The 13397-nt window shown below is 36.5% G+C and overlaps 1 protein-coding gene across 1 annotated transcript in view; it reads left to right on the top strand.

Annotated features, from left to right (window-relative positions):
• The window catches only part of LOC149531549 (uncharacterized), a 227498-nt gene that overhangs the window by 130768 nt on the left and 83333 nt on the right, over positions 1-13397 (top strand). Inside the window, exons 7-8 of the mRNA XM_089807896.1 lie at positions 12418-12507; positions 13291-13382. Of these exons, the coding sequence (XP_089664022.1) occupies positions 12418-12507; positions 13291-13382 (182 nt within the window). The remainder of the gene's footprint in view (positions 1-12417; positions 12508-13290; positions 13383-13397) is intronic.

The following is a 13397-nucleotide window of genomic DNA, read 5'->3' on the forward strand; positions in this document are numbered from 1 at the left end:
GCTTTTATAGTGGTTGTGGTGGTTTACAACTTCCCAACCACCTTTTAAACCAACGCATTACATTCTTTTAACCCTTTTGCATTTTTGACAACATTTTATGCATGTTTGCATTACAACTTTTATATAAACTCAAATTAGACCAAAATTATGACTCAGATGACTTTAGATGGATACAAATAGATCCATTCACCTATTAAATAAACATTTTGACATTATTGATCATATTAAGACCTCCTTTTACAATTTTGACAACTTATTACAAATGGCTTCTCTAGCCTTTACACCTTGACTGAAAAGACTCAAATATATCATAAATGAATCACATTAATTGAACATATGACTTAAGGACTCTAAACCTCCTTGTTCGCTTGAAATTTAGGTGTCTCTGCACCAGAAGCCATGACATGGATAGGGACTGAGCAACGGTGTTAAGGGGATAGGGAGAAGCATGGCCCAACACTTTAGGTAAGAGGTATGATATATTACAATTACTGATATTTGTAACCATTTGACTATATTTGAATATAATTAATTCATTATGAGTGTATACGATCAAATTACTAATGTTCTTATAATTAAAATATAATTATTGAGAATAATTATTTATAAATTATTTTTTCATTATTATAAGAGCTATTTTCTTTGATATTTTCTTCCAAGAATACAGCTGCAGGAAAGGGAGATTGATTTCAGACTCAGAGGGGGTTTGAAACCTGTTCAAAGGTAATATTGGATGAGTAGTTATGAAGATTGATATTGAGAGGAAGTCTAAAAGTCCATGTGTGTGACTACATGGTTTTAATGGGCCTGCCCCCTCTATACATCATGAGGAAGTGATAACTTCCAAATGATCACTTGTATTTGCAGAAGTTATTGAAATGTGACGATCTTTCAATAACTTAATCTGTTATGATGAATATCTTACGATGGCTATGCAGATCATGATAGATTATACTTTGCATGTGGATGTTCATATGGTAAGCATTATGAGAATGCTTGTACACATACGTTATGAACATTTTGAGTACATGGTGAATTTTATGCAAATCAATGTTTAGGAGGCCATTACACAAAGTACTTGGTGAATATCAAATGAGTTGACATTCTTGAGGCCATTGCTCATAGTACTTGGTGAATATCTTGCTACTCGACATTCAGGAGGCCATTGCTCAAAGAGTACATGGTGAATGCCAAATGAGTTGACATTCAGGAGGGCCATTACTCCCAATATCCATATATTACATTGAGGTAATATATGGTAGTATGTTTATTCTCCTTAACTAGGAGGGAGTGTTAAAGTTTGGTAGCTTCAGTCGGTTAAACCTAAGAGACTAGTACACACACACACACACACACACACATATATAATATTTGTTATTTTATAATCATAATGGAGAGACATGTCTTATGAGAAGACATGTCTCTCCATGTGTCATTTGCAATACATATAAGAGGAGATGATGCATTTGAAAAGCATATACCAATACAGCCAATGTAACTACACTTGCAGATCCTATTACTCTAACATAAACAAAACTAAAACAAATGAAACAATATGGAAATATAGAAGTAAAAAATTTAGAAAATAACACAAAAAAATGTAACTCAACTCTTCAAATTTGCTCAAAAAATAAAGAAATGAACTTCAATTCCAGTGCTTCTTTTAGCTTCTGTCAATGTGTGAATATAAGCTACAAACTTGCACAAACAATCAACATTCAATATTTGACAGTCAATCAATCTGCTCGGCTATTATGTAAAACCCCAATAAGAAGATCATCATGGGGATAAGGCATCAAGTAAAGGAATTCAATCAGCATTGGTGCTCATAAAGAGCAGATCAGCTCGTATGATACCGGCAATTAAGCACTTAGATCAGATCAGAAGCTATGATAAATTGCAGACAATAGCATTCTTGCTATTTATAGGTCTTTGTCTATAATTATCTCTTATTAGATGTGAATAAACTTGTTATGCTTCTTAATTTATCTTTATAAGCAATCATATGGGATTGGAAAGAAATATGTTAGGGAGAGGTGGTAGACATAGGCTTCCCTGAATTAAGTAGTGTTGATGTGAGTTTTATTCCACTACAACATGCAGATCTGAATACTTAGTATGCCAATAGAAACACCAAATCTCCAACTCTCTCTTGAATAATGAAGCTCATATGGGAGTGGAAGGAAATATGTTAGGGAGAGGTGGTAGACATAGGCTCCCCTGAATTAAATAGTGTTGATGTGAGTTTTATTCCACTACAACATGCAGATCTGAATACTTAGTATGCCTAGAAGAAACACCAAGTCTCCAACTCTCTCTTGAATAATGAAGCTCATATGCTAAAAATGTGTCTGAATTGTGTGATTAAATGAGATAACTCTAAAGTTCCTTCTTATCATGGACTTTCACTCACTTTTATGACGTGATATGCTGGTGGTGCAGGGGCACCTTTTCAAATGAGGTCTGGGAGATACATTTTGGGGTATAGTGTGTTTTATGTCATGTAGATAAATAAGGTCTATTTAGACCATATTGTTTTGTGTTTGAGTCATATATGTTTAGTTTTATCACGTTGTGTAAAAGTTGTCATGATGTTGCTAATGTTGCATAGCAATTCAGTCATTTTGTGGAAGTGGAATGGTCGTGCATCCCAAAGATTGTTATGGACCATTGCGATCATTTGTAAACAGGTTAAAAAGTCTCAGAAATCTTCGAGGCAAGGTTGTTGAAGGTTGAAAAGCTGAAATTGAATACACAGACTGATTTTATACCATATTTCTGTGTTTTTCAAAGTTGCAGAGTATTGTATGCACATGTATGGACAGATTGTGGTGTGAAATCTAGTTTAATTTATAGAGTAATGAATCACCTTTCATTTGCATCTAGTTTTTTCATGGTGATTGGACAAAGTTAGAGCTATTTTAGTAAAAACAGTCTGCAGACTTAGGGTTTGGAGGGTTTGAAGACAACTTTGAAGTTTTGGCACACAAGCCACCTTAGGAAAATTCTACATATCAGAATTTTGGAAGGTTATTGAGTGGGCTAACTGATTTTGGAGGTTACAGGTTGGTCCCATTGTGTTTTGGTTGAAAATTAGGAAGCCCTAGTGCCAATCTCACTAATTTTCTTGTTAAATCAGCTAGCTAGAATAAGGGTTTTACAAAAGGGAGACTTGGGTATCTTTCCAAATCTAGCAAATGACAGATTTAGACCTCTATACACTTGCCTAAGCCTCAGAAACACAAATTGGGAATTCGGAGTGAGAATTTGAGATGCTCTATAAAATAGAGCCATTGGGGCTCAAATCAGAATTACTAGTCCATTTTTAGGTAAGGTGTTCCAAAGCAACTCTAGGATATTGTGAGATATGTTATGGAGGAGCCAAATGGATATCTGAAAATGACCTTTGTTTGGTCAGACTCCATCAGTACAAAAAGTTATGCTAGGAAAATCAGTTTGGAAGGGCTACTAGCCAGTTAGCTGAATTGTGAAGAAGATCCAAGTAACTATTGACTTGTATTAAGTACAAGTAGCGATTGATTGGATCAAGGAGAACGCTGTAAGGTCAGAAGAAGCAGAGATTCATTTGTGGAAGCATAAGGAGCTTTTTCTTCAAGGTTGGGCCTTTGTAGCTCAAACTGGCCACCATAAGACAAAGCGAAATTGGTCAAATTGTCCCTTGCCGAGACCAACTTTGGAAGGTCTGATTTGTATGTTGAAATTGTTTGTTTCCCGTTCCCTGCTCTGCATCAAGTAGTTTCAAGCATAGGTCCTGATTTGGTTTGGGAAAGTGAATGATAATTGTCATAAATAGGATGCCTCCAAATAGCAATCCAATGGCCAAAGAAATTAAAGATTTGAAAGAGAAAATGCTCCATAAAAAGAGGCTTTATTAAGAGTCTCAAGAAGCAGCCCTAGCCAGAATAGCAGTCCTGGAAAAAAAACAGAGAAGAGGAATGGTCAGAGGTGGCCAAACTGATGATTAGAAAGAGGGTGAGAATGAGATCCCTCCAGTTGAGGTCCGTAATGAGGATGAGGTGTTGGACCCTGAAGAAAGAAGGATGGCTAGGATGTTTAAGGTTGTCAAGGGTGATGCTACTCCAAAAGGAAGAGTTAATGTGCCGATGTATGGTGGAAAGATGGATAATGATGAAGTTTTGGCTTGGACTGATGCTCTAGATGATCTCTTTGATATTGAAGAGATAGAAGACAATAAGAAGGCAAAGTTTGCAAATACTAAATTGAAGGGACCTGTCCTATCATGGTTGAACTATGTACATGAGGAAAGAGTGAAGATAGGAAAGGCAAGATAAGCTCATGGGATAGGATGGTATCAAATTGCCAATTCCTACCAGCTGATTATGCTATTCATACTTTTAGGGGGGTGGGAATTTGAAACAAAAGAAGTTAGATGTCATGGCATATAATAAAGAGTTCTATAGTTAAGCATTAGAGCAGGGCATACGAAGGACGAAGTGGAAAAGGTGGCAAGGTACCTAAATGGTCTAAGGTACACTAAACAAGATGAATTCAGTCTCAACACCCCTAGAACAGTGGCTGTATGGTTTTGATTGGATGTTAAGGTAGAGAGAGAATAAAAAGAAGACAAGGGCAGGAAACAAGGGAAGAGGAAGGAATTCTAGGGGCAGAGGCAACTTTGGTGCAAGGGGAAGTCACAAAGACAACAAGGTGAATTGAGTAGCCAACAAAAACAAGGAGGTGAGTCAAGTAGTAGAGGTAACTTCAAAGGAATGAGATTTGGTAGTAGAGAGAGGTCTAATGGGCAAGGCAGAGGCTTAAAAACCTTTTTTGGTGGGTGTTACAATTGCAACCAATTTAGACAAGCTGTATGGATGTGCCTAGATAAACAAGGTGCAAGCTCTCATGGTAGATAAGATAAGATAATAATATTAATGTCCAACACAGGACCACAATGGGTCTATGGGATTGAGCATGCAAACAAGAGAGCTCGAAAAGAGCGGGAGCACCAAACGGCGTCCGAGAAGAAACAATACAAAAATCAAGAACAAGAGAGCCCAAACAAGAACTAGGGGTCCTTCCTTGGCAAGAAGAAATCAATCACAAAAGGATATAACTGTGGGCGGACAATAGTCCTGGATTGTCGTTGGGAGCCGCCGTTGGAAGAGTATCGCTGACTGAAAAGATTGGTGCAATGTCTCACCGATTTGGAGTGAGTGATACTGGATGAACTTTTCATGCCCCGTGGAGGAGATAGGGGGGAGAAAAAGGTAGTGATGAGCTGATCGGAGGTATAACACTGAGGTAACATTGACTGTAAGGTATGATCGCGAAGCTGGGTGGCTTCCTCGAGGTAAAGTGCAAGGCAGCGCTGATCATTGTAACTGAAGAATGCAGTAAGAGAGAAGCAATCCTTGAACAAGCAATGGAATCTCCCTCTGATCTTGTAGTAAATGGGACAATGGAAAATAAAGTGAATCTCAGTCTCAACCTCCGCTAAAGTACACAGCCGGCAGATCCGGTCATCCCTATCCATATGGTGGTCAATGAAAGTTCAATAGGAAGAGTTCAATGAAAGTGTGAGTTCACCATCTCTACATGCTGCTCTTGAGAAAGGTGGTCCTTGGTGATAAGTAGAACATTGATCAAAGTTCCAACCACCAAGGAAGCCCCACAAAGGAAGGCACTATTTAGGACCAATTGCAAAACCCAAGGGAAAGTATGTAAAGTAGTGGTGGATTCTGGTTCTACTTTTAATCATTTGTTTTTGGAGATGTGAGAGAAACTGAAAATGAGGGGAAATTCTCACCCCTTTACAAAGTCTTATGGCTTAATAAGGGGCAACAAGTTTTAGTGAATGAGCACTGGGGTTGAATATAACATTGGTGCTTACAAAGATAAGATATTATGTGACATCATCCTTATGGATGTATGCCACTTACATAGATAAGGCATTATGTGACATCATCCTTATGGATGTTTGCTACTTACTCCTAGGAAGGCCTTGGCAATTTGATAGGAAGGCCAAACATGATTGGGAAAAGAACACATGCATGATAGAGAAGTATGGAGTGTCATACATTCGTACACCCCTACAAGAAGATGATAAGGCTATACATGGAGGACCAGGTGTGATGGTGGTGAGGGAGAAATAATTTTTGAAGAGCTTGAATGAAGTGGACATGGGTTATGCCATCATTGCGAAGCCCAAATCAGTTATGGCAGCAGAAGATAAAGAAGTGTTACCCAAAGAAGTGTAGACCTTGTTCGATAAGTATGAAGACATACTTGTGGAAGACGTTCCTAATTCACCACCCTCGTAAGGGATGTGAGTCATCCAATTGATTTCATACTTGGTGCAAGCTTGCCAAATAAAGTAGCATACAAGATGACCCCAAAGCAAAATGAAGAAATGAAAAATCGGATTCAAGAGTTGTTGGATAAAGGTCTCATAAGGGAACATTTGAGTCCTTGTGTCATGCCTACTGTTTTGACACCCAATAAAGGAGGAAATTGGAGGTTACATATTGATTCTAGAGCCTTTAATAAGATTACAATTAGGTATAGATCTCCCAAATCCTAGATGGAGGATTTGATGGATAGTTTATGAAGTGCATGTTATTTCTCAAAAAATGATTTGAAGAGTGGGTGCCCTCAAATAAGGTTAAGGGAAGAAGATGAATGGAAGACTACATTTAAAACTAATGAGGACTTATATGAGTGGCTAATAATGCCATTTGGGTTGTCCAATGTCCCAAGCACATCTATGAGGTTGATGAGTGGGGTCTTAAAATAATTTATTGGCAAATTTGTTGTGGTGTATTTGAATGACATCCTTGTATATAGAAAGACAAAGGAGTAGCACTTGCAACACTTAGACATGGGGTTGAAGAAGTTGAATGAGGATAAATTGATGATCAATTTGAAGAAGTGTGAGTTTATGAAGAAAGAGCTTGTCTACATTGGATTTGTGAGCTCAAAAGGTGCATTGAAGATGAATCCCACAAAGGTTGAAGTTATTCTCAATTGGCCAACTCATAAATCAGTAAGTGATGTTAGAAGCTTCCATGGTCTTACAAGTTTCTATAGGAAATTTATCAATGGTTTTAGTCATATTTGTTTGCCCCTTAATATCCCTGATTTCATACTCAGGTTTATAATTTGCAGCCCTAGTTTATTTTAAATTTAAATAAAAACTTGATTTTGCCAATGAAATAATTGATTTTTACCTTGAAATGATTATTTCCAAATGCCATGATGCCAAAGGAGTTGGGATTTACCCAAGAAATGAGAGCGGAAATATGAGGGTTGTCGGGATTGAAAATTTGATATGAGGTTGGATTCCAACCTAGTGTTAGGATTGAGCATCTTTCCTTGCCTCTTCATTGTATGCTTTGCATTTGGGATGAGACGAAAACCTACTTCCATTGTTCAATACTCACCACATTATAATGCCTGGGCAGAAATTCAGGCAATGTCAATATTGAGAATCCTAACAAGGGTTGGAATCCGATCCTATGTCAAGATAATTTCTGATTTTATCTTGATCCTCAGTCTACCTTGCAATCTTTCCAATCCTCCTTGTATGTTGTTGAATTTGTTTTAGGGGTTGATCATCATAGTTGTTTGGCTGTGATCTAAATTTGTAGCCGATTGAAGTCCTTTTCCATTTAATTTCAGTCCACTTCTTGCTCTAACATTTGATTCTCTTTCTTCAATTCTTCATTGATTTTGCTTGCACTCTTTATTTCGCATGATTTTGATCCAATTTAAACTCAAAATCCATCATTAGAATGTCCTTAGACATTGGCAAAACTTTGAGAGCTACAAAGATTTTGAAAGGATAGGAAGGCATAAATTTGGGATTCTTTAGATTACTTGATTCATCTTCTCACTCATTCCCTTGGTTCTTTTCATCAGTTTGTTCTTGAATCATGAGTTATTTGGAAATCATCTAGACTTGGGTGGAATTTTGAGGGTTGTCGAGATCAGGAATCTTGACATGAGGTTAGATTTTGACCTAGTGTCGAGATTTGGAGTCTTGAAACATGGTTGGATCCCAACCCGATCTTAGGATTTTTTTCATTTTGCAAGTTAATTCCTTGTTGTTCAATTTAATCTCTTCAGCTTGGAGGGTGAAATAGTTAAATGAAATATAACTTTTAAGTATAAGTTAACTTAAAGTTATATTTTATATAAATACTATTAAGATATTTGAGAGTGGTTTTAGGTTCATAGGAGTTATAATAAAGATTTTAGATTTTGGGAGATTCTAAAAAATTCCAGACCTTGCCAAATTTGTGGAATTAACATGCCTCCATCAATGTTATCTCTCTTATTTTTTCCCGTCTTTTGAAAAAAAAATTGATATTAGAACAAGGATTTTCCAAGGATTTTAACTCATTTCACCATAAATCCCTTGATTTCAACTTCACATCCTTGACTAGCTTGGCCCAACTCTAAATCATATCCTTGACTGACTTGACTATCCAGCTAGCCGAAGTTGCCCGAAGTAATCTCTAAGACTTGTAGACTGTAATGGGCACCCCTGAATGTCCCAAAAAACTAAACCAAATTGCTGAAAGGAATTATGTCAAACAGTTTGCATTCAACCTCTTAATTTCTCCGTTTAATGTTTTAAACCCCTTATAACTCCGGAAATCAAACGTTTATTTGTTTGTTGTGTTTTGTGCATGGAATTGGTATCATACAACATAAACAAGAAAGAAACTACAATAATATGCAAAGTGGAAATGAACTGCTGCTAATAAAATGTTATTTTCAGAATTCATAAAACCAAATACATGGCCGATTTATCAACTCACTAATTACTTAAGCATTATTGACATAATACTCCAGCCCATGCTTTCGAACTTGCTGCTACAGTGCCGCATGAATAGTGCTGCTACAGTACTTTGTCCTTCAATCAGTCCACTACTTTCGTAATATCATTCCCTCAAAGCGGCATAAGCGTCAGACAAGTAGTGAAGAAGATATGAGCAAAATACCAAATCTGCTTGTAGCGGGAAATGCAACTAAACTGCTTGATAATGAAGCCGATAACAAAGAATTCCAAAGGCCAAACCCCAAGGGAATGATGTCTAGAATGTTACAAAAGAGGATAAACGTCCTCAAATGCCAAGAACGGAGCTGCAACTCACACATCAATTTCTTCTCATATTCAACCTGTCTAATGAAGCCACAAATGCTTCCTTTTATTCTATTTCCAAGGGTCCGCTCAACTCATATGGGCAATGTGGGATAAAAAATGTGTAATATATAAAACATATATTAAAATACCCCTTATGTCTCCCTTGGGTACACATCCCCATAAAATAAATATTAAAGTAACACTTTAATATTTTACAATTAAATTAGACGTTACTTTAATAAAACTTCAGGCATTAAAATGTATTAGCAATCGGACTCCGAATAATGCGAGTGATAGCTCATCGGAAAGCTCTCACCGAGGAGTATCAAATCCAATCACCAAAAATTGACCTGCACTGTGTCCTGCCGACTTACTAAAAATATTAAGTATGCCTGAATGAGTAAATCAAGTTCGTTTTGGCTCAAACTGGAAATGACTAGGCCAAAACACTCTAGGATCCCATTAAACCCTTCGTTAGCCCTCGGGACCATGTAGAACAAGGCTAACGCACACACACTTGGTCAACTGCTAAAATGGGGACATTACAGAGACTTGAAAACTGCCTCTAAACTAGGACTACTTGCAATAACGACCCCATTGCTAAGATAAACGAGGGGGTTCCCATTCGCAATGAGGCGTTGGTTTGAATACCTCACAAGTAGTCCATCCCTGTGGGCCAATGGGCAAGCCATCTTGGTTAGATGCTACGTGCTTTTGGGCAAGCCGTCTTGGTTCGTGCTTTTTGGCTATGTGAATAGTCTTTCCCTGTGAATAGTGTTTTTGCAAATTAATTAGTTCACTCCATAGTATGAAATCATTACAAGTTATTTTTGGGAAGGGGTGAGTTGTCTTGGTCAGGCATTGTGCGCTCTTGGGCTTAATTGGGATGAATAGTCTTTATCTATAGCTCAAGATCACTCGAATTAAGTAGGCCACCCCAAGGGATGGAATCATCACGGAATGTTACTGTTACCTATGGGTGGAGACATCTATCCAGCCATCAAAATACTAAATTTTACCGAGGAGGGACTTAGCTTTTTGCTTAAACTCTCCTTGGAAAGATTTAGTATTCTGATGGCTGGATAGATGTTGGCCTTATGGGCTAAGGGGTTAGTTGTTTTGGTCAGCTGTTGTGCACTCTTGGGTCTAATTGGGCTGGAAAGTAACCAGGCACCCTTTTGGATTTCCTCTCCAAACCCTAAAGATGATTAATTATTGGCAATGGAACCATAGATTGTCATTGCATGATTTATCTAAATTGATTAGGACGATTATTGTTATGTATGCACTTACAATTATTGTTAGAGCCCTAACCTTAAATAGAAATACTTGGTTTTATGAATTATATTAAAAAAATTATCTAACATGGTTGCAGGACCTAAGCCACAATTGATGTTGATATCCATATTATATTCCTTATTTCAATTGAATTTTTTAGTTTAGGGGAAGATCCACCATCACCCCAAAAAGGGGACATTATACAGAAGACAAAGGAATACAGAACATAATGAACAATGAATGTCTAGCTGAAAATAGGAATGAAATTGCTATCAACTTTTAAGTGCATATTCATAAGTATGTACAGTGTTTTTGCATGAAAAGTAAAAAAGAAATACATTGAGTTTTTATGCTGAAATTAGTTTACTTATTTGCAAAGAAAACCTTAAATACAAATTTATCTGAAAATAAGAGATTATCAAATAGATGCCAATTAAATATATCACATTCTATGAAAAACTTTCTAGGTCATCTAAGAATAGTAATTCCCTAGAATAGCTGTGGCTAAAATTAGGTAATCCTAAGTTGATCAATTCTTTCTAACATCTGACCATGATAGACACTTAAGAATTTGAAACCCTAATAACTTTTGACAAATCAGATCATTTTTAGGGACTTGTATCTGATTTATTCTTCATCCCTAGAATCTTTGAAATTTCAGTGTCTTGAAACCCTAGACCTTGTCAAAGGTGCAACCTTGACAATCCATCCTCAGGCATTTCTCGGTGACCACTTAATTGGAAAACCTCAGGTGCTGTTACAAGCCCTAAAAAACTGACTCTAACTGTATAAAACCACTATGCAACTCAAGATTATGAGGACTCCTGAGCAACAGTTGCCTCCATGTGACCTCCATTGATGAAGATAAGATCATCAATCTTGAAACACCTTGGATGAAGACTGAAGGAACAAGTAGAACTGTCAGTGTCTTACCAAACTGTTATATATTTCTTTTGTGATTACTGAGGCTCTACTGAAAGCTACTGATTTAAATGCTACAAAACTGCAAAACCCTTTCTGTTGGCAACGTTGAAACTGATTCTTTTTAGAAAATGGTGAAAGTCCTCTTGCAAGAGAAATACAAACAGCAATCATCTGGCAAAGATGCTGATAACACTCAAAGAACCTGCAGATTCTTTGTGATAACAATCAATCACTGAGTATCCTGTAATAAACTCCAAAGGCATCTGTGTATCATATTTTAGCTTCTGTAAAGTTAATGAAGATGCTTATACAAGCTTGATGCCCCTAACTGCACAATGCCTGTTGAAAATCTTCTGTTCTATACTCTTCCTGTTGGTTTGTGCCTTAGGGCTTTCTGAATACTTTTTGATTTTGAATATTTGGTGAATAACTGTTATGGCACAGCCCCTAGGGATTTTTGGCCTGGTTATATGTTTTATAATTCAAGGTATCCAGTTTGTGTTGGATGTTACTGACTAACTTGGTTTGACTGTCATTGGATTTTTAGACCTTGGCCTGCATTAATAGTTAACATGTTCTAGGCTACTTGTTTATTGATTCACACTGCTCTGATATATTTTATCTTAAGAGTGAAAAATTGATATGTGTTACTTCTCTCGCATCGCACATAAATCCCTCGGATTTGTGGTTTACAAACTACACAACCTTTTTAACTACTCTTTCTCAGGATAAATTGAGATATTCTTCTGCTGTAATTCTATGTTGCAAATGTGTTTTTGAAACTTAGTGGTGGATTTGGGCATAGAGCACAAGAGGCCTTGTCCGACTATTGTTATATGGCTTGTGATAAGGCATATGTGATATTTATTTTGAGGATGTCTCTATCATGGAACATTTTGTATCACAAATTATAAATTGTGAAATGTGCTATGTCTCATGTGATATTATGATTCCTGTCATGTTTATCATTTATACCTAATGTTTCAGCTCATCATTATTAGGTTTATTTGGATTTAATTTTTATAATTTTTTTCTCTTAAGGTGAGATGTTTTACCATTAATTTTTATAATTCTTTTCTGTGAAGGTGAGATGTTTATACCAGATTCTTCGCATCCGCTGGGAGCGCAAAAGGAGCCGCACAAAACAGCGTTCTATGCTGATGATGGATGAACTAGTTTAGTTTGACTCTTTCCTCCTGTAGGCACTTAGTTTGTGCTTTATTCTGTTTTTTCGCAATGCTGATGATTTAAAAGCTCCTTGAGTAGCATTTCATGGTGTTGATAAGCTTGTTTGGTTTCCTTGATTCTAGCTTTTATAGGAAACATACAGAATAAATTTACTTTTACAAAAAATGTATCCAAGATGTTAATATTTTTATTATTATGTGCAATGCTGACATTAAGCTGTATTAGTTGAAATCTAGATGTAAAAAATTGCAACATTCTGGAAGTTGTGTTCTGAATTTTTATTAGTATATCAAGTCTGTCAAAGGTTTGAATGCTAGACATCATTTCAGTTTGATGAAAAAGAAGTAGAAGGGTAGTGTGATACCTTTTTGACTTTCTTTGTTGAATGCAGTTATCAATGAAATTAATGGGGTTAAGTCCAACAGTTATGTCTTTCTATCTATTTATGTATTACCTTGGGGGAAAATGAAGTGTATACAACTTTCAAAGTCTACATGTTCATTGGAAAGTATATTTAAAGAATGGTGTCTCCTTTATAGCAAATGTTTTGTAAAAGTTGTTGAAAGATTTTCAAGGAAATGTTTCATGTGCCTGTGCAATTTGTATTAAATTCTAATTATCAATTATATTTTGTATACGTTGAGAGTTTGTATTTTCTGAATGTTTTATGTATTTGTGAAATTATGAATAAGATATTTATAAATTAGTTATTACAGAAAAATATGGTAAAAGCATTTTCTTAGATTAAGTTTTTCCAGTCAATTATGTAGGCACAGGAAGTGCGAGGGTGCTTAACACCAGCCGCAGACAGAATGCACTATGCTTACTGTGTGGACTTCTCTACCATACCGGCACTTCTCAAGTAAATGAGTGCCTC

The sequence above is a fragment of the Cupressus sempervirens genome, chromosome 11 (assembly GCF_028749045.1).
Source record: "Cupressus sempervirens isolate cs-2001-9-10 chromosome 11, ASM2874904v1, whole genome shotgun sequence".
Classification (NCBI taxonomy): domain Eukaryota; kingdom Viridiplantae; phylum Streptophyta; class Pinopsida; order Cupressales; family Cupressaceae; genus Cupressus; species Cupressus sempervirens.